This window comes from Canis lupus, unplaced genomic scaffold, assembly GCF_011100685.1.
Source record: "Canis lupus familiaris isolate Mischka breed German Shepherd unplaced genomic scaffold, alternate assembly UU_Cfam_GSD_1.0 chrUn_S347H507, whole genome shotgun sequence".
NCBI classification, from domain to species: Eukaryota; Metazoa; Chordata; class Mammalia; order Carnivora; family Canidae; genus Canis; species Canis lupus.
The window spans coordinates 7,801-35,302 of NW_023331274.1; the positions used below are offsets into that span (position 1 = coordinate 7,801).

Consider the following 27,502-nt stretch of genomic DNA (forward strand, 5'->3'; position numbering starts at 1 on the left):
ATTCCTGGGCCCATCCCACAGGGAGTCTTGAAAAGCTGGATACAACAGAGTGTGTCAGTGTAATTGAAGTGATATTAAAGTACTAATAAGGAAACCAATAAGAAGAGTGGCTTAAGTTAGAAAGGAAACTACTATCAGTCAGAAAGTAAAACAGTACTAGGTATCTTTCTCCTAATTTTACAGGGTTTATCAGTAGGGTAGGCTGAAGAAAGAAAGAATAAATAGTGACGATCAATTTTACTCACTTTGTCAGGTTAGCTTCAGAGCAACCCATTCTGAGATTTTCTTCCCACTGGGAAGCTGGGAGCAGAGGTAAAGAATCTGTTAGAATCATAATTATTGATACCACCTAGTTCAAGCCACTTGTTTTACAAAGAAGAGATCGAAGGTGAAATCATGTCCAGGATCATAAGTTAAGTAGTGATAGAGCTCAGACGTAATGTAGGTCTAAGTTTTTATATTTTAAAATATACTGTGCCACCTTTACCATGTAGTGGATGTAAGTCATTGGAAACAGCTGGAACAATCATGGTAGTAGGGAGTTGGAGTAAGGGAAATAAATCTGTAATACATATTTTTTCCTTCAAAGGAGTCTATTCAGCGTCTATGGCAGGGGAAAAATGTATCGAAACTTCCCCCACTAAAGATCTCATCAAATTTCTTTCCTGATACTTTGAGTTTTGCATAAAGGAAATTAGGAAAGAAAGCATGAGGAACAGAAGCATAGAAAGAACTATAAATCAGTTTACATCTCTTTGGAAGTTACCAGAAAGAATTCAGCATCTTTGCAGATGTTAGGAAGAATAGGCACATTTCTTTCACTATACAATCTTTTTCAACCTACCTCCCTCTCCCTGTTATTAAAGTCTACAGTCTAAAAGCAGACCCACTGTTGATTTGTCATTAGCCTTGAGCTAAAGAATAAAGTATAAGATCTCTCTGACCTGTGAATTTCTGGATCTTTTTCAATTTATGCTGCCTTGAAGTCTAGAGGGGCACAAAAAGGAAAAAAATAAACCAGAAAATGTTCTAGGTTAGAGAATTATCAACAGCACATTTCGTCTTACAGATACAATTATTGATCCAGTTGGTAACCATAACCACAGCAACAATTACCACCCCATTCACTTATTCATAATCATCTAATGAGCGCTTACTAACTTCTAGGCATTACGTTAGGTGCCAGGACTACAAAAGTTAATGAGATCCCTGTATTCTGGGAACTCCCATTACTGGGGAAACAGAGGTCTAAACGCCTAAGTTACAATATCATGTGGTAACAGAAATATAAAGGTTAGGGAATAAAGAGGACAGTGGTTAACTGCCTGGGAAAAAAGGAAAAAATACTCAAGAAATTGTCAATTGAACTGGAGTTTAAATTATCACCAGAAGATTTTAGGTAAAGAGAGAGCATTCCAGCCAATGGGAACATCACCAAGAAGATTATAAAGTCATGATTTGTTGGGTGTACTTTTGCTAAGTAGTGAGAGATGAAACTAAAATATAGGTGGAAGCCAAGTTGTTCCAGGTCATTTTATTTATTATTTATTTATTTATTTATTTATTTATTTATTTATTTGACAGAGAAGAGATCACAAGCAGGGGGGAGTGGCCAAACAGTAGGGATAGGGAGAAAGCAGGTTCCCACTTGAGTGGAGAACCTATTCCATCCTAGAATCCTAAGATTATGACCTGAGCCAAAGGCAGACACTTAATCAACTGAGCCACCCAGGCACACCCCAGATCATTTTAAAGACAGAAGTGATATGTGTTGCCACTTCAAATAAAATAATTTTTATTTCTTCCTTTTGATTCAGGACATCAGTCTCTGAGAGTATATTAAAACAGTCTATACAATTTCATTCATGGTATTAGCAAATGTTTTAGCTAAGCAATCCGATGTTGGACAGAAGTGTTTGAAAGTAAGATCTCCCAAGAACACTAAGGTGGTTTAACCTAAGAAAGTAAACCAATGTGATATACCACATTAATAACACAAAGAGAGCAGCACCTGGGTGGCTCAGTGGTTGAGTGTCTGCCTTTGGCTCAGGTTGTAGTCCCAGGGTCCTGGAATCGAGTCCCCCATCAGGCTCCCCATGAGGAGGCTGCTTCTCCCTCTACCTATGTCTCTGCCTCTCTGTGTGTGTCTCGAATGAATGAATGAATGAATGAATAAAACCTTTAAGAAATAACATGAAGAGGAAAAACCTGAACAATTATGTCAACTGATGGAGAAAAGGCATTGGCAAAATCCAACACTCACTCATGATTTATAAAAAATAGAAACACTCAACAAACTAGGGTTCGAAGGGATGTCCTCAATATAGTAAATAGTATTTATGAAAAACCCTCTGCTAATATCATTCTTCGCAGTGAAAAGACTGAAAGCTTTGCCTTTAAGGGGGGAACAGGACAAGGATACTCACTTTCACTACTTTCTTTAATATTGGACTAGAAACTTCAACCAGAGCAATTAGGTAAGAAAAATAAAAGCCATCTCAATTGGAAAGGAAAAAGTTAAACTATCTCCATGTCTATTCACAGATGACATAATCTTGTTGTCAGAAAATCCTAAGAATACACACACAAAATCCCAATTAGAGCTAATAACGAATTTAGAGAAGTTGCCAAAATACAGTAATCAGTTGCATTTTTAAAAAGATTTTATTGGTTTATTTGTGAGAGGACCCAGAAAGAGGAGAAGAAAGAGAGACAGGGGCAGAGACATAGGCAGAGGGAGAAGCAGACCCCCACAAGGAGACTGAGGTGGGACTTTACCCTGGACCCCGGATCACCCCCTGAGCTGAAGGCAGACGCTCAACCGCTGAGTCACAAAAGGCGTCCCTGACATGTTGTTTTAACTTGCTTTAACTTCAGAGAACAAACTGATAGTTACCAGAGGGAGGTGGGTGGGGGATGGGTAAAAACAGGGGATTAAGAGTACACTTATCTTGACAAGCACCGAGTAATGTACAGAATTGCTGAATTACTATATTGTAAACCTGAAACTTATATAACACTGTATGTTAACCATACTGGAATTAAAATTTTAAGTAATAAAATAAAATTTTCTGTTCTGAAGAAGAAAGTGGTCTGTAGCCTAACAGCAGAGTAACAGAACCTGGGAACTTGTTAGAAAGGCAGACTCTCCAGCAGCCCCGGGGGTGCTCAGGGGTCTAGTGCCGCCTTCAGCCCAGGGCGTGATCCTAGAGTCCGGGTATCCAGTGCAGGGATGGAGTGCTGGGATCAAGTCCCACATTGGACTCCCTGCATGGAGCCTGCTTCTCCCTCTGCCTGTGTCTCTGCCTATTCTGTCTGTCTGTCTGTCTGTCTGTCTGTCTGTCTCTCATGAATAAATAAATAAAACCTTCAATAAAAATAAAAGAATCACAGGGTTAACCAACTGAGCCACCCAGGCACCCTCTGCCATTTTCCTTTTTTTTATATAAATTTATTTTTTTTATTGGTGTTCAATTTGCCAACCTATAGAATAACACCCAGTGCTCATCCCATCAAGTGCCCCCCTCAGTGCCCGTCACCCCCACCCCCCGCCCACCTCCCCTTCCACCACCCCTAGTTCGTTCCCAAGAGTTAGGAGTCTCTCATGTTCTGTCTCCTTTTCAGATATTTCCCACTCGTTTTTTCTCCTTTCCCCTTTATTCCCTTTCACTATTTTTTATAGTCCCCAAATGAATGAGACCATATAATGTTTGTCCTTCTCCGATTGACTCATTTCACTCAGCATAATACTCTCCAGTTCCATCCACGTCGAAGCAAATGGTGGGTGTCTGTCGTTTCTAATGGCTGAGGAATATTCCATTGTATACATAAACCACATCTTCTTTATCATCTTTCGATGGACATCGAGGCTCCTTCCACAGTTTGGCTATTGTGGACATTGCTGCTAGAAACATCGGGGTGGGGGATCCCTGGGTGGCTCAGCGGTTTAGCGCCTGCCTTCCGCTCGGGGCGTGATCCTGGAAACCCGGGATTGGGTCGCATGTCGGGCTCCCTGCATGAAGCCTGATTCTTCCCTCTGCCTGTGTCTCTGCCTCTTTCTCTCTGTGTGTCTCTCATGAATAAATAAATAAAATCTTAAAAAAAAATCGGGGTGCAGGTGTCCGGCGTTTCATTGCATCTGTATCTTTGGGGAAAATCCCCAGCAGTGCAATTGCTGGGTCGTAGGGCAGATCTATTTTTAACTCTTTGAGGAACCTCCACACAGTTTTCCAGAGTGGCTGTAGCAGTTCACCTTCCCACCAACAGTGCAGGAGGGTTCCCCTCTCTCCACATCCTCTCCAACATTTGTGGTTTCCTGCCTTGTTAATTTTCCCCATTCTCACCCCTCTGCCATCTTTCAATTGCATATGGGAATAATATTTATGAGAAGCATTCAGCCTGGCATTCAAAGCCCTCTACAATGTCATCTCTACCAATTTTCTAAAATTTTCTCTCATTGGGCTCCCTATTCTACGCTCCATCCTCATAGGTGTCCTCTCTACAAACACATCCAACACTCTTCAACTTCCATGCTTTCTCTCAATCCATTCCCTACATCAGGAAAGTCTTCACTACTCTCTTCCATCCACACTATCCACCTTCAAAGCCCTACCCTTCCTCTGAAGCATAATTCAAACCCGAGCTTTCCAGAGGCATTTTATAGATCTCCCTGCTTCAAAACACTCCACCTCCAACGTCTGCAGCAATATTTATACTTCTGTTAACTCATCACGTTCTCTTTCCTTGGATTATATATACAGACCCATTTGATCATCTCCCCCAGTTCACTTTGAGCTCCTAAAAGGTGGGAGATGGTGTTTTATTTTTCTTCAATGTCTAGTATGCTACCACATATAATAGGTGCTCGAGGTTTGTTGAAACAAACTGAAAGGAACAGGATCAAGCATGACTTGTACTTATCGAAAAGACATGCATAGGAACGATCTCAACTCCCCTCTTTCCCCAGCCAGTTCCTCTCATGGCCCAAGATGTGGGAGTTGCCATGGCTTCGGGGGCAGAGACAGGGAGCAGTGAATTTCAAGGGAGGGTTGCATTACATACCTTGGAGTCTGTCTTGGTTGCCACCTGCTTCCTGCTCTGTTTCCCAGAAAAGAGTATCCAAAGTCCCCATGCAAGGAAACCAAATAATAGTAGAAGGCTGACATACGGTGGAGGCGGCATGGCCAGCCCCCAAATCAGTGCCATTATTCAACCCAATGCTCCTCTCAACCCAATGCTCCTCTCAGCTCCTCTCCCTCAAGGCTGTGTGTGACCCCATATGACGTCACAATGGAAATTTCAAGGTAAACCTGACAGGGCCCAGCCAATGTCCGAGCTGCTGGCCTCTCTCCTCTGAGCCATACCCATCTGCTGCCCTTTTCTGCACCTGCTCACGGGTTCTGTCCTGACAATCAATGTTCAAGGAAGCCTCCTTTACAATTCTACTAGGATTTGGCTGGACAACTTGTCATAAAGTAGAGAATATGGAGTCAAATTTCAAAGGCTCCAAGTCACCTCTCTTGCACTAAAGCATCTTCTCTGGAACCAGTCATTCCATAGAGGTTCAGGTATGGTGTCATATGTTCCCAAATCACAAATTAGAATACAGAGTCAAATACATTTAAGAAAGCTTGGATATCTTAAGTAAACACTCTCAGAAAAATGTGATACATATAATTTCCTACTCCAAGGCTTAACCCATTTCTTAGTTGCTATAGCACTGAAACAGAGAAGAGATGTCACGTAGGGAAATTAAATAATCTCAGAGGATCACTCTACTCCAGAATCCAGGGTCTCATTTTCTAGAACATTTATTATATCATTACACCCAGAGCTACCTGGATTTTCTATGCTAATTCACTGTAAACAAAATTTACAAGGAATCGACCTATGCTATAATAAAGATAAATAAAACTGGCCAGGGTATTTTTTCTTATGCCAATGTTAATCTGGAAAATCAATTCAATTAAATAACTGTTGAATAGCAGGCACTGTTTTTGAAAAAGACAATTATGGTTCTCACTTTATACAATTTTCAGTCTATTGGTGCAGCCAAAGTAATATTCTCAGAAAGCCCATCAACAAGGAAATGGCTAAATAACATATGGTATGTCCAAATTATGAAATACTTTGCAGTCACTATAAAGATAATTATAAAGAGCCATACTTGTCAGGCTGAGCACACATTATGTGGCAATACTACTATATGCCAGCCTGGAGAGCTGAGGTTAGGGCCGGAGGTACAGTTTTGGTTCTTAGAATACATTTGCACGGTTTGACAAGGACTTTTTAAAAAGATTTTATTTTTTAAGGATTTTATTCATTTATTAATAGAGACAGAGAGAGAGAGAGAGGCAGAGACACAGGCAGAGGGAGAAGCAGGCTCCATGCAGGAAGCTCGACGCGGGACTCGATTCCGGGTCTCCAGGACCACGCCCTGGACCGAAGGCGGCGCTAAACCACTGAGCCACCCGGGCTCCCCAAAGATTTTATTTATTAATTTATTTATTTGAGAAGAGAGAAAGAGAGAGATCAAAAGCGGTGGAGGGGGGAGTGGCAGAGGGAGAGGGAAAAGCAGGCTCCTCACTAAGCAGGGAGCCCAATGCAGGGCTCTATCCCAGGACCCCAGGATCATGACCTGAGCCAAAGGTAGACACTGAAGCCACCCAGGCACCCCACTTTTTTCTATGCGTATATAAAAATATATATTCTTAGTGTCTTGAATATTTACTCACCATTATGCTTGAGCCATCTATGCTCTTTGGTACACCTAGGATTCATTTTTATTATTTCATTACACTGCATAACTACTGCATAACTTATTTTCCAATTACGATATTGACGGACATTTGGCTTGTTTTCCATGTCTGGCTATTATAAACAGTGCTGTTAAAAACATCCTTGTCCATGTATCTTGCTGGATATATATTCCTAGTTCTTTCCGGTAGCGGTTCTCAAGCTTTAATATACACCAAAATCACCAGGAGGGTTTGTTAAAACACAGACTGCTGGGCTCTCCCGCTAGTATTGCTGATTGAGTAAGTTTGGAGTGGATCTTAGGAATTTGGCATTTCTAAGGAGTTTCCAGGTGCTGCTGATGCTGCTGTTGGACCAAGGACGGCACATTAAGAATCCCTGCTCTAGGGCAGCCCCTGTGGCTCAGCGGTTTAGCACCGCCTACAGCCCAGGGCGTGATCCTTGGAGACCCGGGATCGGTGAATGGCAATTCTTCCTGCCTCTTTTTCACACCAACGTGTGGTATTGTCAGGCTGTTTCATTTTAGCCAACCGGGTATATGTGGTAACGGTATTCCATTGCTTCACTTAAATTTCTCTGGTTACTAATAATTACTAACTTGTGAACACACTTTCATGAGTTAATTGGGCATTTTGTTTTTAAACATAATACTGTATTCTAGCTGCTAATATTTTGTTTAGGATTTTTGTTACCTATTTTCATGAGTGAGGCCATCCTATAATTTTTCTCTCTTGTTCTGTCTTTGTCAGGCTTTTGTTATGAGGGTTGTGCTAGACTCCTGAGTTGGGGAATGTTTTTTTTGTCTTTTTCTGTAATGCCCTGAAAAAGTTTGCATCAGACTGGAACTACTTGATCCTTCAACATTTGCTATAATTTGTTGGCAAAGCCATACAGGCCTGGAGGTTTCTTTGAGTGAAGTTTTTTTTTTTTTTAAGATTTATTTATTTATTCATTCAGAGAGAGCAAGAGAGAGGCAGAGACACAGGCAGAGGGAGAAGCAGGCTCCACGCAGGGAGCCCGACGTGGGACTCGATCCCGGTCTCCAGGATCACATCCCGGGCTGCAGGCGGCGCCAAACCGCTGCGCCACCGGGGCTGCCCTTTGAGTGAAGATTTTTGACTAAAGATTTCATTTCCTTGCAGGTTACAATGCTATTGAGAATGTGTAAATTTTTTGAATCATCTTTGGTGTGTTATATTTTTTAGTGATTTTTCTTTTTTTTAAGATTTGTTTATTTATAAAGACACACAGAGAGAGAGAGAGGCAGAGAGACATAGGCAGAGGGAGAAGCAGGCTCCCTGCAAGAAGCCTGATGCAGAACTCCATCCCAGATCCCAGGATCAGGACCTGAGCACAAGGCAGAAGCTCAACCACTCACTGATCCACCCAGGCGTCCCTCTAGTAAGCTTTCTATTTAATCTACACTTTCAAATGTATTGACATAAAGTTATTCAAGCGCAGTTGTCTCCTTTTTCTTTTTTTTTTTTTAATTTATTTTTTTATTGGTGTTCAATTTACTAACATACAGAATAACACCCAGTGCCCGTCACCCATTCACTCCCACCCCCCGCCCTCCTCCCCTTCTACCACCCCTAGTTCGTTTCCCAGAGTTAGCAGTCTTTACGTTCTGTCTCCCTTTCTGATATTTCCCACACATTTCTTCTCCCTTCCCTTATTTTCCCTTTCACTATTATTTATATTCCCCAAATGAATGAGAACATATAATGTTTGTCCTTCTCCGACTGACTTACTTCACTCAGCATAATACCCTCCAGTTCCATCCACGTTGAAGCAAATGGTGGGTATTTGTCATTTCTAATAGCTGAGTAATATTCCATTGTATACATAAACCACATCTTCTTTATCCATTCATCTTTCGTTGGACACCGAGGCTCCTTCCACAGTTTGGCTATCGTGGCCATTGCTGCTAGAAACATCGGGGTGCAGGTGTCCCGGCGTTTCATTGCATTTGTATCTTTGGGGTAAATCCCCAACAGTGCAATTGCTGGGTCGTAGGGCAGGTCTATTTTTAACTGTTTGAGGAACCTCCACACAGTTTTCCAGAGTGGCTGCACCAGTTCACATTCCCACCAACAGTGTAAGAGGGTTCCCTTTTCTCCGCATCCTCTCCAACATTTGTTGTTTCCTGCCTTGTTAATTTTCCCCATTCTCACTGGTGTGAGGTGGTATCTCATTGTAGTTTTGATTTGTATTTCCCTGATGGCAAGTGATGCAGAGCATTGTCTCATATGCATGTTGGCCATGTCTATGTCTTCCTCTGTGAGATTTCTGTTCATGTCTTTTGCCCATTTCATGATTGGATTGTTTGTTTCTTTGGTGTTGAGTTTAATAAGTTCTTTATAGATCTTGGAAACTAGCCCTTTATCTGATAATGTCATTTGCAAATATATTCTCCCATTCTGTAGGTTGTCTTTGAGTTTTGTTGACTGTATCCTTTGCTGTGCAAAAGCTTCTTATCTTGATGAAGTCCCAATAGTTCATTTTTGCTTTTGTTTCTTTTGCCTTCGTGGATGTATCTTGCAAGAAGTTACTATGGCCGAGTTCAAAAAGGGTGTTGCCTGTGTTCTTCTCTAGGATTTTGATGGAATCTTGTCTCACATTTAGATCTTTCATCCATTTTGAGTTTATCTTTGTGTCTGGTGAAAGAGAGTGGTCTAGTTTCATTCTTCTGCATGTGGATGTCCAATTTTCCCAGCACCATTTATTGAAGAGACTGTCTTTCTTCCAATGGATAGTCTTTCCTCCTTTATCGAATATTAGTTGCCCATAAAGTTCCGGGTCCACTTCTGGATTCTCTATTCTGTTCCACTGATCTATGTGTCTGTTTTTGTGCCAGTACCACACTGTCTTGATGACCACAGCTTTGTAGTACAACCTGAAATCTGGCATTGTGATGCCCCCAGATATGGTTTTCTTTTTTATTTTATTTTATTTATTTTTTTTTTAAATTTTTATTTATTTATGATAGTCACAGAGAGAGAGAGAGAGGCAGAGACACAGGCAGAGGGAGAAGCAGGCTCCATGCGCCGGGAGCCTGACGTGGGATTCGATCCCGGGTCTCCAGGATCGCGCCCTGGGCCAAAGGCAGGCGCCAAACCGCTGCGCCACACAGGGATCCCTGGTTTTCTTTTTTAAAATTCCCCTGGCTATTCGGGGTCTTTTCTGATTCCACACAAATCTTAAAATAATTTGTTCTAACTCTCTGAAGAAAGTCCATGGTATTTTGATAGGGATTGCATTAAACGTATATATTGCCTTGGGTAACATTGACATTTTCACAATATTAATTCTGCCAATCCATGAGCATGGAATATTTTTCCATCTCTTTGTGTCTTCCTCAATTTCTTTCAGAAGTGTTCTATAGTTTTGAGGGTATAGATCCTTTACATCTTTGGTGAGGTTTATTCCTAGGTATCTTATGCTTTTGGGTGCAATTGTAAATGGGATTGACTCCTTAATTTCTCTTTCTTCAGTCTCATTGTTAGTGTATAAAAATGCCACTGACTTCTGGGCATTGATTTTGTATCCTGCCACGCTACCGAATTGCTGTATGAGTTCTAGCAATCTTGGGGTGGAGACTTTTGGGTTTTCTATGTAGAGTATCATGTCATCGGCGAAGAGGGAGAGTTTGACTTCTTCTTTGCCAATTTGAATGCCTTTAATGTCTTTTTGTTGTCTGATTGCTGAGGCTAGGACTTCCAGTACTATGTTGAACAGCAGTGGTGAGAGTGGACATCCCTGTCTTGTTCCTGATCTTAGGGGAAAGGCTCCTAGTGCTTCCCCATTGAGAATGATATTTGCTGTGGGCTTTTCATAGATGGCTTTTTAGATGTTGAGGAATGTTCCCTCTATCCCTACACTCTGAAGAGTTTTGATCAGGAATGGATGCTGTATTTTGTCAAATGCTTTCTCTGCATCCAATGAGAGGATCATATGGTTCTTGGTTTTTCTCTTGCTGATATGATGAATCACATTGATTGTTTTACGGGTGTTGAACCAGCCTTGTGTCCCAGGGATAAATCCTACTTGGTCATGGTGAATAATTTTCTTAATGTACTGTTGGATCCTATTGGCCAGTATCTTGTTGAGAATTTTTGCATCCATGTTCATCAGGGATATTGGTCTGTAATTCTCCTTTTTGGCGGGGGTCTTTGTCTGGCTTTGGAATTAAGGTGATGCTGGCTTCATAGAACGAATTTGGAAGTACTCCATCTCTTTCTATCTTTCCAAACAGCTTTAGGAGAATAGGTATGGTTTCTTCTTTAAACGTTTGATAAAATTCCCCTGGGAAGCCATCTGGCCCTGGACTCTTGTGTCTTGGGAGGTTTTTGATGACTGCTTCAATTTCCTCCCTGGTTATTGGCCTGTTCAGGTTTTCTATTTTTTCCTGTTCCAGTTTTGGTAGTTGTGGCTTTCCAGGAATGCGTCCATTTCTTCTAGATTGCCTAATTTATTGGCGTATAGCTGTTCATAATATGTTTTTAAAATTGTTTGTATTTCCTTGGTGTTGGTAGTGATCTCTCCTTTCTCATTCATGATTTTATTAATTTGAGTCTTCTCTCTCTTTTTAATAAGGCTGGCTAATGGTTTATCTATCTTATTAATTCTTTCAAAGAACCAACTCCTGGTTCTGTTGATCTGTTCCACAGTTCTTCTGGTCTCGATTTCGTTGAGTTCTGCTCGAATCTTTATTGACTTTTTGTTTTTTAATTTTTTTTTATTTATTTATTTATGATAGTCACACAGAGAGAAAGAGAGAGAGGCAGAGACACAGGCAGAGGGAGAAGCAGGCTCCATGCACCGGGAGCCCGATGTGGGATTCGATCCCGGGTCTCCAGGATCGCGCCCTGGGCCAAAGGCAGGCGCCAAACCGCTGCGCCACCCAGGGATCCCAAGTTCTGCTCGAATCTTTATTAACTCCCTTCTTCTCTTGGGTGTAGGATCTATTTGCTGTTTTTTTCTGTAGCTCCTTTATGTGTAAGGTGAGCTTTTGTATTTGAGTTCTTTCCAGTTTTTGAATGGATGCTTGTATTGCGATGTATTTCCCCCTTAGGACTGCTTTTGCTGCATCCCAAAGATTTTGAACGGTTGTATCTTCATTCTCATTAGTTTCCATGAATCTTTTTAATTCTTCCTTAATTTCCTGGTTGACCCTTTTATCTTTTAGCAGGATGGTCCTTAACCTCCATGTGTTTGAGGTCCTTCCAAACTTCTTGTTGTGATTTAGTTCTAATTTCAAGGCATTATGGTCCGAGAATATGCAGGGGACGATCCCAATCTTTTGGTATCGGTTCAGACCCGATTTGTGACCCAATATGTGGTCTATTCTGGAGAAAGTTCCATGTGCGCTTGAGAAGAATGTGTATTCAGTTGAGTTTGGATGTAAAGTTCTGTAGATATCTGTGAAATCCATCTGGTCCAGTGTATCATTTAAAGCTCTTGTTTCTTTGGAGATGTTGTGCTTAGAAGACCTATCGAGTATAGAAAGAGCTAGATTGAAGTCACCAAGTATAAGTGTATTATTATCTAAGTATTTCTTCACTTTGGTTAATAATTGATTGATATATTTGGCAGCTCCCACATTCGGAGCATATATATTGAGGATTGTTAAGTCCTCTTGTTGAATAGATCCTTTAAGTATGATATAGTGTCCCTCTTCATCTCTCACTACAGTCTTTGGGGTAAATTTTAGTTTATCTGATATAAGGATGGCTACCCCTGCTTTCTTTTGAGGACCATTCGAATGGTAAATGGTTCTCCAACCTTTTATTTTCAGGCTGTAGGTGTCCTTCTGTCTAAAATGAGTCTCTTGTAGACAGCAAATAGATGGGTCCTGCTTTTTTATCCAGTCTGAAACCCTGCGCCTTTTGATGGGGTCATTAAGCCCGTTCACATTCAGAGTTACTATTGAGAGATATGAGTTTAGTGCCATCATGATATCTATTCAGTCTTTGTTTTTGTGGACTGTTCCACTGAACTTCTTCTTAAAGGGGAATTTTAAGAGTCCCCCTTAAAATTTCTTGCAGAGCTGGTTTGGAGGTCACATATTCTTTTAGTTGCTGCCTGTCTTGGAAGCTCTTTATCTCTCCTTCCATTTTGAATGAGAGCCTTGCTGGATAAAGTATTCTTGGTTGCATGTTCTTCTCATTTAGGACCCTGAATATATCCTGCCAGCCCTTTCTGGCCTGCCAGGTCTCTGTGGAGAGGTCTGCTGTTACCCTAATACTCCTCCCCATAAAAGTCAGGGATTTCTTGTCTCTTGCTGCTTTAAGGATCTTCTCCTTATCTTTGGAATTTGCAAGCTTCACAATTAAATGTCGAGGTGTTGAACGGTTTTTTATTGATTTTTAGGGGGGGATCTCTCTATTTCCTGGATCTGAATGCCTGTTTCCCTTCCCAGATTAGGAAAGTTTTCAGCTAGAATTTGTTCAAATACATATTCTGGCCCTCTGGCCCTTTCGGCGCCCTCGGGAACCCCAATTAAACGTAGGTTTTTCTTCCTCAGGTTGTCGTTTATTTCCCTTAATCTATCTTCATGGTCTTTTAATTGTTTGTCTCTTTTTTCCTTAGTTTCCCTCTTTGCTATCAACTTGTTTTCTGTGTCACTCACTCGTTCTTCCACCTCGTTAACCCTCGTCGTTAGGACTTCTAGTTTGGATTGCATCTCATTCAATTGATTTTTAATTTCTGCCTGATTAGCTCTAAATTCTGCAGTCATGAAGTCTCTTGAGTCCTTTATACTTTTTTCTAGAGCCACCAGTAGCTGTATAATAGTGCTTCTGAATTGGCTTTCTGACATTGAATTGTAATCCAGATTTTGTAACTCTGTGGGAGAGAGGACTGTTTCTGATTCTTTCTTTTGAGGTGAGGTTTTCCTTCTAGTCATTTTGCTCAGTGCAGAGTGGCCAAAAGCAAATTGTATTGGGAAAAAGAGAAAAAGAGAGGAGAGAAAGAAGGAAAGAAAAGAGAAAGAGAAAAAAAAGGGAAGAAAAGAAAAGAAAAAAAAAAAAAAAAAAAAAAAAAAAAAAAAAGAAGAAAAAGAGAAAGAAAAAAGGAGAAAAAAAGGGGGTGGGGGAAGGAAACAAATCAAAAAGCAAAACAAAAAAAGAAAAAAAAAAAGAACCACAGGGGAGTATCTTCTGATTCTGTGTTTTTTAAGTCCTTGGCTTCTCCTGGAAGTTGTCCGTCTAGCTGATCTTCTGGGGGAGGGGCCTGCTGTGCTGATTTTCAGGTGTTAGCAGTTGGGGGAGCTGCTGTGCCCCTGCCTGGGGCAGGGCTCAGTGGGGGTTGTTTACCCCGTGAGGCCGCAGGAGGAACAGCCCCAGTGGCGGGGCAGCTCTGGAAACCTGGATTCAGCTCCGGCAGGAACTCCCCGGGGCGGGGCCGCTGCTCTGCTCAGCTGCTCTGCTCCGCGGCCCCCTCCGCGGAGCCGCCGCCCGAGCCCGTCCGAGCCCGTCCGAGCTGCTCCTGGAACCGCCCAGCGCCCTCTGCACGGAGCCTCTTCCTCTGCCCGAGCCCCTCCGAGCTGCTCCCGGGGCCGCGCAGCCCCCTCCGCGGAGCCGCCGCCCGAGCCCCCCGAGCTCGCCGGGTCCCGCCGGGTCCCGCCGTGCGCGCTGCAGCCCTTAGGGAGCTCGGCGCACTCTTCTGGGCGCGCAGTTGCTCTGTTCCTGTCCCCGGGAGCCCGAGGGCACCCCCGCCCTCCTGGGTCCTGCTCCACCTCCCCGCGAACCCCTTTCCCCCGGGAAGGTCGGTGCAGCTCCTGCGTCTCCGGGACGGGGCTCTCCGTCCTGGGGACACTCGCCCCGGCCTCAGCCCGGCTCCTCGCGGGCCCCTCCCCCTTGGAGGCCTTTGTTCCTTTATTTCTTCCCCCCCCCCCCCCCCCCCCCCCCCCCCGTCTTCCTACCTTGATAGATGCGCGAACTCTTCTCACTGTAGCATTCCAGCTGGTCTCTCTTTAAATCTCAGGCCGAATTCATAGATTTTCAGGATAATTTGAAGGTTTTCTAGGTAGTTTGGTGGAGACAGGTGATTTGGGGACCCTACTCTTCCGCCATCTTGCTCCTCCCCAGTTCTGTCTCCTTGGTTTTATATTGGTTATTTGTGTCTTCTTGCTAAAGATATGTCAGTCTTAATTCTTTCAAAGGACCAATTTTCTGTATGTTTGCTTTCTACTTCAAGAATTTCTCTCTTTGTCTTTATTATTGCCTTACTTCTACTTTCGTTTTTGCCCCAGTTTTATTGGGACAGTTCTACTTCCTTTGGATTTATCTTGCTGTTTCGTTCCCCTAATTTCTTGAGATAAATGCCTAGATCATTCACTTTTAATCCCTTTTCCCTAACATATGCATTTGAGAGTATAAATTTTCTCCTAAGTACTACTTTAGCTTCATTCCACAAGTTATGATATGTAAAAATTTTATCATTCTCTTTCAACTGTTTTCTAATTTCCGTGATGATTTCTCCTTTAATCCATGGATTTAAACCCATGGTAGTTCATTTTAAGTTTCTAAGCACAGGGGGATTTTCTAGTTATCTAACAAAGTTGCACTGTGGCCAGAATGTAGACTTTAATTTCACTCCCTTGAAATATTCTAAGACTTTATTCCCACTTCATGGTCAGTTAAAAAAATTATTTGCTTAAAAATACAATGTATTCGGCAGGTGTTAAAAATAGTCTCTTCAAGGACACCTCAGTCGGTTAAGCACTGGAATCTTGATTTCTGCTCAGGTCAAGATCTCAGGGTCCTGGGATGGAGGGCCACATCGTGCTCCACCCTCAGCAGGGAGTCTACTTGGGATTCTCTCTCTCTCTCTCTCTCCCTCTGCCCTCCCCTTTCACTCTCTCTCTCAAATAAACAAATCTTTAAAAGAAGTTTCTCCAGAGTTTTCCTTTGGTGGCGGGGGTGGGGGGAGCGTCTCTATGACCATTTGGTCAATTCTGTTCATCTCAGTGTTTTCAAGTCTATATTATTCCTTAACTTTTGTCTGCTTTTTTCCCACTAGTTACTAAGACAAGTATGTAAAATCTTTCATAGTGATCGTGGGTGTATTTCCCCTTTGAATACGGAGGAGTTTTGCTTTATGTATTTTTAAGTGTTATTTAAAAACATTATTTATTCCTGGTGAATTAAATCTTGTATCACTATGAAGACCCTCTTTAACAATACTTTTAGCCTTTACTTCTTTTGTCTGATACTAATATCGCTATAGCAATATTCTCTTGACTGATACTTGCATAGCGTATCTTTTCCCTTTCTTTTACTTACAACTTTTCTATATCTTTTTGTTTTAATGTTGGATAAACAAAATCTAAATATATGCAATGTGCAAGAGACACATCTAAAACAAACAGATTTTATTGGAGCACTGATAGAGTAGGCAGTTAGGTAGACAGAAGCTGGAGGCAAGGATGGTGATAAATGGTTACACATTAGAAGCCTGAAGGGGGCACAGCATCTTGAAGTTGTGGCTTCCAGGACCCCTTGGCTAATAGACCAAGAGCTCCAGATGCAGGACGGGCCACTCTCCTCTCCCACCTCTGCTCCAGGGTAACCCCCAGACTCATTATAATGCATTCACGTTGTGTTTTAGCCCTACCCCCAATCCCAAGAGGGAAGGTTGCCCTGACGGTTCTGGGACAAACTTTGTAAAGTCAGAAACTAACCTCTCCCAACCTGTGGAAGGAGTCCCTCAAAGGATTGGAAGCCTCCATTAGAGACCACCCCATACACACACACACACACACACACACACATAAAAAGAAAAGACTCCTGTAACCTCGGGGCAGTTGCCACCGCTGAGCCGGCCCACTCTCCCACCTTGAGGGTTTACTTCCTTAACAAACTGCTTTGTGCTTCCTACTTTCTTCTGTCTTCGTTTTTTAATTTTTTTTAAGTTTTTATTTTTTTAAAATTAAAAAAATTTTTTTTTTTAAATTTAAATTCAAGTTAGTTAATATATAGTGTATTATTCATTTCAGGGTGGAGTTTAGTGATTCATCAGTTGCATACAACACCGAGCACTCATTACATCACGGGCCCATCACCCAGTTACCCACCTCCTTCCCAACTGTCTTTATTAGAGTATGGATCCTCATGGAAATTGTTCATAGGAAACCCAACAACTGAGACCTCCATTCATACAACACAGACTCTCCCACCCTGAACATCATGTATTCCATTTTCAGTTCCATTACATGTTCCATTATATTTAATGTCATCACTAAAGCATGAGATTCAAAATTACCCTTTTACTTGGCACTTTCTGTTTCACCCTGTTTTATATTTCGTTTTTTTTCTCATTTCTTGCCTTTTTGTTAGATAACTAGGTATTTTTAATGAATTACTCCATTTTTTCCCATTATTCATTGGAAGATAAACTCTGGTCTTGTTCTTTTAGTACAAGGATTGACAAATTATGGCCTGTCGGTCAAACCTAACCTGATGCCTGTTTTTTGGTAAATAACAATGTATTCCAGCACAGCCACACTCATTTTGCACATTGTCTATGTCTACTTTGATGCTATGACAGTATGTAGGTAGAGCAAACACCAAAGGGGGTCTACAATGACTAAAATATTTACTATCTAGCCCTTTACAGATAATTTGCAACCCCCATTTTTAGTGGATATCCTTTAAAATGCAATGTATATATATATATTTTTTTAACATACCAAATTCTTAAAACCTCCTCTTTATGGATGATAAATCAAGTCCCTCAAAATCTTTTTTTTTTTTTAAGATTTATTTATAATTCATGAGAGACCCAGAGAGAGAGGCAGAGACACAGAGGGAGAAGCAGGCTCCCAACAGGGAGCCTGATGCAGGACTCGATCCCAGAACCCAAGGATCATGACCTAGCCCAAGGCAGATGCTCAACCACTGAGTCACCCAGGTGTCCCCCTCGGAATATTTTAATTATATTTTCCCCTTCCCGCATAGACATTATTGTACTCAGGAATTTTATTTTCTTAATAAACTCTGTTTTGGAATCATTTTAGATTCACAGAAAAGTTGCAAAGATAGCGGTTAGTCCATGTATGCCCTTCACTCAGCTTCACCTAACGTTACTGTAGAACGTTGGTACATTTGTTAAATCTATGTGATAACATTGGTACATTTACTTTTAACTAAATGCCAAACTTCATTCAAATTTCACCAATTTTCCCACTTACATCCTTTTTTTTGTCTAGGATCCAATCGAGGGTCCATGTTGGATTTAGTTGTCATGCCTCCTTAATCTCCTCCGGTCTATGACAGTTTCTCAGTCCTTCCTTGTTTTCTCTGACCGTGACAGTTTTGAGGAGTACTGGCAGGTTCTTAAATTTAGGTTTCTGTTTTCTGTATGCTTAGACTGAGGTTCTGTGTTTTGGGGGAAAAAAACCACAGAGGCGACATGCCCCTCTCATTACATCACATCAGGCAGTACATGAGATCAGCTGGGTGTTGCTAATCTTCATGACCTGGCTAAGGTTGTGCTGGCCAAGTTTCTCCTGCGTGGAGCTCTCTTTTTTCTCTTTCTATTCTCAGTGCTTTGGCAGCAAGCCCCTAAGTGGAGCCTACATTGTGGCTGGAAGGAGTGAGAGGTGGAGTGGGGTATATCTACACAATGTTGTTGTTTTTTTCGAAGATTTTCTTTATTTATTCATGAGAGACAGAGAGAGAGAGGTGCAGAGAGAGAGGTGCAGAGAGAGAGGGGCAGAGAGAGAGGGGCAGAGGGAGAAGCAGGCTCCATGCAAGAAGCCCTATGTGGGACTCGATCCTGGGTCTCTAGGACCACCCCCGGAGCTGAAGGCGGTGCTAAACCGCTGAGCCACCTGGGCTGCCCTATCTACACAATGTTATTTGGAATTCTTGTATAGAGAAAATTTGTCTCCTCTTATTTGTTCAATTCTTTTTTATAGCAGTACAAACTCATGCATACTTATTTCGTACTTTGTGTTTTAGTCCAATACAACATTATTTCTTTTGCTCAAATTGTTCCAACTTTGGCCATTGGGAGCTATCTCGGGTTGGCTCATTTTTCCTTTCAATATGACCCAATCCTTTTGTTTTTATGGATGCTTCTTTACTTTCTGGCCCTACAAGATGCTCCTGGCTCCCCTGCCTGTCTCTTTCTCCCATGACAGAGCAATGTAGTCACTAGTTTACAGGTAAGCGCCAATCTTCTCTCTTCCAAGAAAGAAATATTTTACACTGCCTAGATTCAGTGCCTGAGATTGACCCACCTGTCCAAATTATAGCTGAATTGGGATCAGATATTAGACATTTGCTGTGTTCCATCCCTGGAGCCACATTGGGGCCCCTTGATCACTGGCCTTACTGTCCCACGTGCCTGGCCCCAGCCTATCTACTATTCAAGACCAACTACGTTATGAAAAGAACAGTTGATTTGGAGGAGAGATCCTGGGCTCCAGTTTTTTTTTTTTTTTTTTTTTTTTTTCCCAGTTTTTAATATAGTAAGTTTGAAGTATATGCAATATCCAAATATCTTCCACCCTTACCTCTTACTTGTCTTCAAGCAAATGAGTATAGCAGGAAATTGTTGACTTCGTCTTCCACAATCCAATCTTCTGGGACAATCCCAGTCCTCTAGGACAAATCCTTCCATCATTTCAGCAGAATTACTGCCTTGTGTTGATAACAGATTACACCTTTCTTATCTCAGAAGTTTACTTTCTCCAAAATAATGGTAAACGTTGTTATCCTACCATTTGTCTCTGCATAATTCTAAAAATCTTTGAATCTCTTTAGCTCTCCCTAGAGGTTAGATTCTATTGACAATGACCTGACTCTCTGATATTGTAACCACAACAGTGTCCGAACATTTCCAAGTTTTCTTTGGATGTTCCCTCACCCTACCTCACTCAACCTCCTTTCTTCCAAAATTTTCCTTGACTCTTGGCCTACCTTATAATATCCCCCCAAATAATTCTGGCAGCTCTCCATACCTAGCTTGCTGTTCGAATCCACTACAACTCTCTCTGTTTGTGTTGGAATTGTTTGTATGTTCTCATGAATTCCTGGGGGTGGGCATCAGACCTTAGCCATCTTATCTCTTCCATATGCCTGACTGTCTCCAGCACCTACTCCACCTAGTTCGTTACACCTCAACATCTTACACAACTGTCCAGCAGTTGAATCAACTTGATAGCATTGCACCATCCAAGTACATGGCAAAAAAACAAACCAAACCAAACCAAAACACCCTCTGGACTTCTACAGTCCTCCTGCATCCATCCTTGGGGAAATATGACCCTGAACCATATCCATTCCACATGTGGAAGTGGGGCTACTGCACTTTCCCAAGTCCAGTTTCCCTGGGACCCAACCACACCCGCTCACATATGCTTGTCTCTGGCTGCTACATCAGCTCACAAAGCCTGACATATTTACAATCCATCCCTTTATTCAAGAAGTTTGCCAACGTATGCTACACAGTAACAGACCTTTCTGAAAGAAATGTTTCTTGGAATCTATTTCTAGTAGGGGTGTCTAGGGGGCTCAGTCCGATAAGCACCTGACTCTTGATTTCAGCTCAAGTCATGATCTTGAGGTCGTAAGATTGAGCCCCCGCACTCAGTAGGGAATCTCCTTAGGATTTTCTCTCTCGGGATGCCTGGGTGGCTCAGTGGTTGAGCATCTGCCTATGGCTGAGGGCGTGATTCCAGAATCCCAGGATCGAGTCCCACATCGGGCTCCCTGCATGAAGCCTGCTTCTCCCTCTTCCTGTGTCTCTGCCTATCTGTATCTCTCATGAATAAATAAATAAAAAATCTTAAAAAAAAAAAAGGATTCTCTCTCTCTGCCTCTGCCCCTCCCCTCCATGTATGCTCGACTCTCACAAAAAATAAAAGTAAAATAAGTAAAAATTAAAATAAGTTAGTTTTTCTATCCTGCTGCCCCTTTTTAAGTGCCCATAAAGTGACAAAACCAAATGACAAAAAGGAATTAGCAAATTTTGGAATCGTGTCTCCTCACTGAATCTTCTATGATGAAGACCAATTATTTGCCTCGTGTACTCTGTGCTCAGAGAGCAGCAGCTATGTGTCCAGCTCTATAGGGCACCGACTACATGGAGACACCCGACCCATGAGTGAGCAGAACTCCCAGGCACAGTGCCCTGATCTGGGCTGGCCAGACTGACACAAAGCTAGAAAGCAGCAGAGAACCACCTGACCCAAAGTCCCAGTGCACATGTGTGCATACATGTCTGTATGTAAAAGACAGAGTGCTCCACGTGGAAAAACTAGAATATACACAAGTACTAGGGAGGCCAACTCCAGATGGCAGGTTCCTGAGGGATCTGTTCCCCTGCTAATGTACTTATTTCCAAATATTCTACGATTAACACATACTCTATTACTCTTCTCATCAGAAATAAGTGATCTTCAATTTGAAGGATGCTGAGAGGGATTCCTGGGTGGCGCAGCGGTTTGGCGCCTGCCTTTGGCCCAGGGCGTGATCCTGCAGACCCGGGATCGAATCCCACGTCGGGCTCCCGGTGCATGGAGCCTGCTTCTCCCTCTGCCTCTGTCTCTGCCTCTCTCTCTCTCTCTCTCTCTCTGTGACTATCATGAATAAATAAAAAAATTAAAAAAAAAAAATGAAGGATGCTGAGAAATGACCAAATGCACTTAAGAATTGGGACTTTTCAAACAAACACAAAAACACTATTAAACACAAACACTCAATCATCCTATTTCCACATCACTGAGCTAGAACATCCTCACATCTCTAGAGAACGTAGTGAAGTCAACAGAACGAGCTGCTTCCTTGCACTAAATACACAACAGGTCAGTCCATGTGAGTCATTCTGAGAAATTTAAAGTAGACTTTTAATTTATAAAAGAGAGATGCCTTCTAACTGTACATCCTCGATGTACATCCTTCTAACTGTAACAACCTCGATCAGAAAAGAACACACAAAGGTTCTTACCTGTATTGCTGGCTGGACTGGGGGCTGATCCGCCAAAGAGGACCTCTATGAGTGAGGACGCGGGGCCAGAATGGTACTTCTTTAGTGTTATCAGAGCCCTGCCAACAGAGTAGAATTAGGAGTGTGGTGAACACCAAATATTGAATCTGTGCCCAACCCTCTGCCCAGCAAAGGCCACCTGCAGCCTCCATATCCCGTGAGGGGCCCACACAGACTCCACACTCAACACAATTGCTCTCTTCTACCCACAGAGGCAAGCAGTCAGGGTAAGTGTGCAGTACTGGAAGAAAATAGGATGCCTGCGTGGCTCAGTATGTGATCCCAGAGTCCTGGGATCGAGTCCTGCATCAGGCTTCCCATAGGGAGCCTGCTTCTCCCTCTGCCTATGTCTCCGCCTCTCTGTCTCTCATGAATAAGCAAAATCTTAAAAAAAAAAAAAAAAAGAAAAGAAAAAAAAAAGAAAAAGAAACTTGATTCCCAGTCACACAAACTCTTACTTTTTCAGTCGCTTGTAAGTGATGTCATTGGCAAGTTTTAACAGTCTGTAGGCCCGCTCCCGGTCCCGGTCCAAGCTCAGCTGGAAATCATGAGACGCATCAAAGGCTACTGTGACTGATCTCTGTGTGATCCGTGTCAGGATCCCTGTGGCCAGCTGATTGCCTTCATCATACAGACCCACTATATCGCCTATAGAAGCAAAAAGTTACACATACGCTGTGCACAGTATTTCAAATATCCTATCCCTCTTGTCTTTAGAAATGCAAAAAAAAAAAAAAAAAGAAATGCAATCGGTAGCAATAAAAGTTTTTTTTTTATAGTAAAAGTTTTTTAACCAGCACCTAAATTATATATAAAAATTGACTTGAAATCAATGAAGTGTTTACAGCAAACGTGCCAGTCAAGAAACATTTAAAGTGCCTGCTCTGTGCCAGGCGCTATTCCAGGCACTGGTCTGATTAGAAATAAGACACAGACATCTGCACCGAAGGCTTTAAGGAAAGATGAAAAAAAAAAAAAAAAAGGAAAGATGAAGCCCACCCAGGAGGGGATGGAGAGGGATGAGGGCGTCACTTTAGAAACACTGTATAACAAGGGTTCCTCTGAGTGGTGACAGGTAAGCAGGATGGGGCTTGAACAAAGTGGAGCCCTCAAGCACATCTGGGAGAAACATTCCAGGAAGAACAGGAACATCGACGAAGGAGGGAGGGAGGTCATTTGCTGACCACTCAGCACGGATCTCTCCACTTCCCATGGCAATGCTGGGGGATTCACCCATCTGCTAGGTGACCCTGAGGGCCTTCCCTTGATGCCAGGGAGAGAGCATACAACCTACGCCTCAGCCAGTCACTGCATCCCATGTCCATCCCTGGCCACGGTGACCGTTCAGGGATGAGCACAGACCAAATCTGAGGCCCTGAGATGCAATGAGACTTTGATTGGCATCTGCGAAAAGGCCCTACGTCTGTGTAGCTGAACCAGGAACTTGAAAGCAAATTGGGGCCAGAACCACTATGATGTGTCACCTGAGAAGGAAGCCAACCCAGAAGAGGGCAAAGCCAAGAAATGGAGAGAAGTGAAGCCTAAGCAACCTCCCAAAAGCCCTGAAGGCAACCTTCCAGTATTGCAACCAACGCCATCCTTCGTACCCAAGCCAGTTTGGCTTGGGTTTTCTTTTTTTTTTTTTTTTTTTTTTTAATTTTTATTTATTTATGATAGTCACACAGAGAGAGAGAGAGAGAGGCAGAGACACAGGCAGAGGGAGAAGCAGGCTCCATGCACCGGGAGCCCGACGTGGGATTCGATCCCGGGTCTCCAGGATCACGCCCTGGGCCAAAGGCAGGCGCTAAACCGCTGCGCCACCCAGGGATCCATGGCTTGGGTTTTCATCACCTGGAACAGAAGACTGTTCTGACCAAAACAGACTCCACTGTGAGAGAAAGCCAGAGCCACTCACATATTTACACCCTATTTGTTCTGTGTCGGAAAGTATATGCCACAAGTCAACCAGGCACCAGGCACACCCTTAACTTGGGCTACTTTTCTTCCAGGCAATGAGTTTCATCTCTACCTTGAACCTTTTCTCTGGCACCTTCTCTCAACTTTATAGACACAAAGAGCACAGGGCAACAACACTCCTGGGGCAGGGTCTGGTTCTGTGTGCGCAACCACAGGACCCCATGCCTCCTGGGACCACCTCCCCACCAGTACCCTGCATAGGGTCCCATGTTCCAGAACTGATGTTTCTAAGTTGAGCCTTAAAACTGCTCTTCAGAAGATTAAAAAGTAACAACCCTACCTCAATCTGATCAACACCTGCATCGACACATCAGATTTTTAGCCGGATGCTTTTTCACATAAATGCCCCTGCCCCTGACTTCCTGTTTATGAACCCTTCACTAGTCTCTGGGGTCACACTTCACAATGCTGGTCAACTGAATATACTACTGAATATATTTTTACTTTTCGTTTTCAGATTTACAACACCCCCCCACCCCCCCCCCCATGGATACTGGACTGTGACAGTGAAACAGTGTAACAGAAAGTTGCCACTGTAACGCCCCCAGTCCCTGTCTGCAGATAGCAGCCTCACTTAACAAGAACATGTAGACCTGATGCCAACCAGCAGCCCCTCTTCATCCCGTCTCCAATTCCAGCTAGTATTCCAACAACTGTGGGCAAGAGTTTGGCCAATCAGAATATGAAATCAAAAACCCGTCAGGTGGGCAGCCTCGGTGGCACAGCGGTTTAGTGCCGCCTGCAGCCTGGGGCCTGATCCTGGAGACCCTGGATCGAGTCCCACGTCAGGCTCTCTGCATGGAGCCTGCTTCTCCCTCTGCCTGTGTCTCTGCCTCTCATTCTCTCTCTGTGTCTCTATGAATAAATAAAATCTTTAAAAAAAATTTATAAAAAAAAAAAAAACGTCAGCACCAAAACACAGCAGAGAGTCTTCTAGAGCAAGTACAGAACCACTGGTGCTGCTGTCTCCAGGCTTGAGAGCTAAACAGGTACCCTTGGTGGGTGGTTCAGCAGCTTCTCCCAGCTGCTCGTCCTCTCCAGCAGGGTTGGCACGAGTGTACTTCAAGTACTCCTGGCACAAGAAGCCAGGGAACACGGAGCTATGAACACTGTGTCCTCATTGTCCAAGACAAATACGATGACAGTCCTGTGTAATGTTACACTTTCTAGGGGCCACGATAGAAAAAATTCTTTAAAAATACATTGGTTTTAATAACAACATATTTTAATGCCATATACATTCAACATGTATTACGTTTCCAAAAAATTACTCTAGAGATTATCTATATTTCTTTGTACTTGAACTTCAAAATCTGGTGTGCGCTGCACGCATGTGGCAATCACTGCCCACATCTCAACCACACACGGCAGGTGGCTGCCACCGCGGACAGTGCTGACCTAGACTACCAAAGAGCCACAGAGGTGGTGAACTTCCAACTAAGAGTTCTTTGCTGCATTGCTTTATTCTCCAACTAGTCACATGTAAGCTGGTGCTCACAAGAGTAAAAGTCACAGCTTGGAGACCAGCAGCACAAAATATACGCCTACATCGCAAATGCACAGACCTGAAGTAAAGCTGTTGCTGGGAAGCACCGCAGCAGATGTGCATCTCCTGGGCTCTAAGGTGACCAGCAGCCGCCCGTACAGCCCAGTCCGCTGGCTGGAAACCTGCAGCTTCAGCAAACAGACGCCTCGGCTCTGGAGTTCTTTTGGGGAGATGTTTTCCTGCCAGGACCTGGAAGACATCCAATACTGAGAGTTCAATATTTACACTTGCCCAGCTTTATTCCAGCCCACACAGAAGGAATGTAAAAGGGAGAGAAAAGCAGACAAGGCGCCAAAATGAGACCCACAGAGGCTCTGCATCTGCCCCTTGCATCCTGAGCCTCCCCCATCCCCTCGCGCTGGCAGAGCTAGTCCCTTTACCTGATCTACTTGCACTGGTTCCCCCCATGTCACTCAGTCCATCAGTGCCCCCTGCCAAGTCCACCATCTGTAACCTCACGAATCCACCTCTGCCTCTTCATCCTCACCACTATAACCCCGGTTCAAGCCATACCTCCTCCTCATCTGGACCAGACAGAGCCTCCGGGCCTCCTGCCTGACCTCGGGCGCTTGCCCCTGACCAGTCAGTCGCAAGCAGCAGCACCCAAGCAGGCCACCTGAAACACAAATCTAGTCACTCCCTTTGAAAAGTAACAAAGGAAGACCTCACTAAGATGGAGTAGGGAGGCCAGAGAGGGAGCTGCACCATTCCACGTCAGCTTACAGACCCTGATGGCACAGAAGCCTCAACCCCACGACGGGGAAGATGCGCATCACATCCCCTGCAGGAATTCGCCAGCCCTGCACTCAGCCGGTGAGCACCGGTCATCACCCTGCGCGCCTGCCTTTCTGTGATAGACTTCTATTCCAAAACAACCCTTCCCACTGCCTCCTTCTCCGTAAAATAAAGGTCCTTCCTCTCCTCCTCTTGTTGCACTAATCCAGTTTGTGCCACAGCTTCCTTGGCCGGAACTGCAGATCTCTGCTATATGAATAAACTCATCTCGCTGGTAGAAAAAAAAAAAAAGGGGGGGGGGGGCTGCTTTATTATTTTGAGGTTAACCCCCTCCCCCGAAAACCCACACTTCACCGTGCAGAGCCGTCGTCCGCACACAGAACAGAGCACAGGCCCGCCGCGAGGCCCTCTCAATCTGAGCCCGGCCGCCTCCCGTGGGCGCTCCCGGCGGGCGCTCCCTGTGCACGGGCACCGGCGCCGAGCCCAGCGCCTGCGGCAGGACCAACTCGAGCTCACCGAATCCCACTTCACAAGCGAGGCGGCCACGGCTCGGAGGTGTAGCCGGAATGTCCCACGGCCACGCACGAAGGAGCGGGGGTGCTGCCCAGGCTGGCGGGGCCGCAAAAGCTCTTCATCTTCAAATCAAAAGCCCCTCGCGCAAACCAGGGCGCGGCCAGCCCCTGCCCGCAGCGCAGTGACTTGGCGCAAACCCCGGAATCCCACGGCCTGGCCCCGGGTCACCCTGGGGGAGCCACGGGGCCGCTCGGCGGCACAGCCTCCTCGGGTCAGAGGAGCGGAGGACCGAAGGCACAGACCACCTGCTGCTGCTGCTGCTGCTGCTGCTTCAGCCGGGCGGGCTTCCCTCCGAGGCAGCCTGTCTCCGGTGCTCCAGCTTCTCCCCAGGTCTCGTCCGGGAAGGCTCCCCCCGCCCACCTGCACCCGGGTCCCCGCCGGCTCAGCCGCGCGCACCCTGGGGGAGCCGGGCTCCGCCCGCACGCGGGGACAAGCTCTCCTCCCCGGGCCCGCCCCGCCGCGCCCCACCGCAGCCAGCTGCCCGTCGCCCCGCGCCCTCGCGCCCCCCCACCCGCCCCGAGGGAGGAAAGGGCCGAGGACACGCCGACAACAGGCCGACAACGGGCCGGACCCGGGCTTGGACGTTTGGGGCGGGGGCTCCAGGCTGGAAAGAAAGGACCTAAGGGCCCCAACCCGCGCCGCGAACCTGCCGGCCGCCCCTACCTGCGCTCCTCCACCTCCGCGTCTCTCTCGAGTTCCAGCAGGTCCAAATGCTTGGTCACGAAGCTCTCCACAGCCGCGGAGGCCATGGCCGCCGACCCGCCGGGCCCGGGGCCGCGGAGATCCCGGCCGGACCCCGTGCGTCGCACGCACACGGCGCGTGCTCGCGCCGCTTCCGCTTCCGCTTCCGGCCGAGGCTGCTGGAAGATGGCGGCGGCCGTGGCGGCCCGCGCCGTGCCCGTGTGCTTCCGACGGCTG

General features: G+C 44.5%; 1 protein-coding gene across 2 annotated transcripts; it reads right to left on the reverse strand.

Moving 5' to 3' along the window:
- On the reverse strand, positions 1–27,384 carry LOC119879150 (DNA-binding protein SMUBP-2-like). Of its 2 annotated transcripts, XM_038589584.1 has the most exons (7): positions 27,248–27,384; positions 25,296–25,465; positions 22,212–22,401; positions 21,715–21,812; positions 945–987; positions 246–300; positions 1–35 (listed from the first exon to the last, which is right to left on the reverse strand). In XM_038589584.1, exons 1-5 carry the CDS (start codon positions 27,331–27,333, stop codon positions 971–973), a joined length of 561 nt encoding a protein of 186 aa, XP_038445512.1. In that variant the 5' UTR covers positions 27,334–27,384; the 3' UTR covers positions 1–35; positions 246–300; positions 945–970. The 2 variants fall into 2 exon arrangements, with proteins under 2 accessions (XP_038445512.1, XP_038445511.1); XM_038589583.1 differs by lacking the exons at positions 1–35; positions 246–300; positions 945–987 and adding an exon at positions 20,719–21,346.
- Positions 27,385–27,502: the final 118 nt, after the last annotated feature.

Coding starts and splice junctions, on each gene's coding strand:
- LOC119879150 (XM_038589583.1), bottom strand. CDS start 27,333: ATGGCCTCCGCGGCTGTGGAGAGCTTCGTGACCAAGCATTTGGACCTG. Junction 25,466..27,247: donor GCGGAGGTGGAGGAGCGCAG/GTAGGGGCGGCC, acceptor GATGTCTTCCAG/GTCCTGGCAGGAAAACATCT. Junction 21,813..22,211: donor ACTTACAAGCGACTGAAAAA/GTAAGAGTTTGT, acceptor CTCTGTTGGCAG/GGCTCTGATAACACTAAAGA.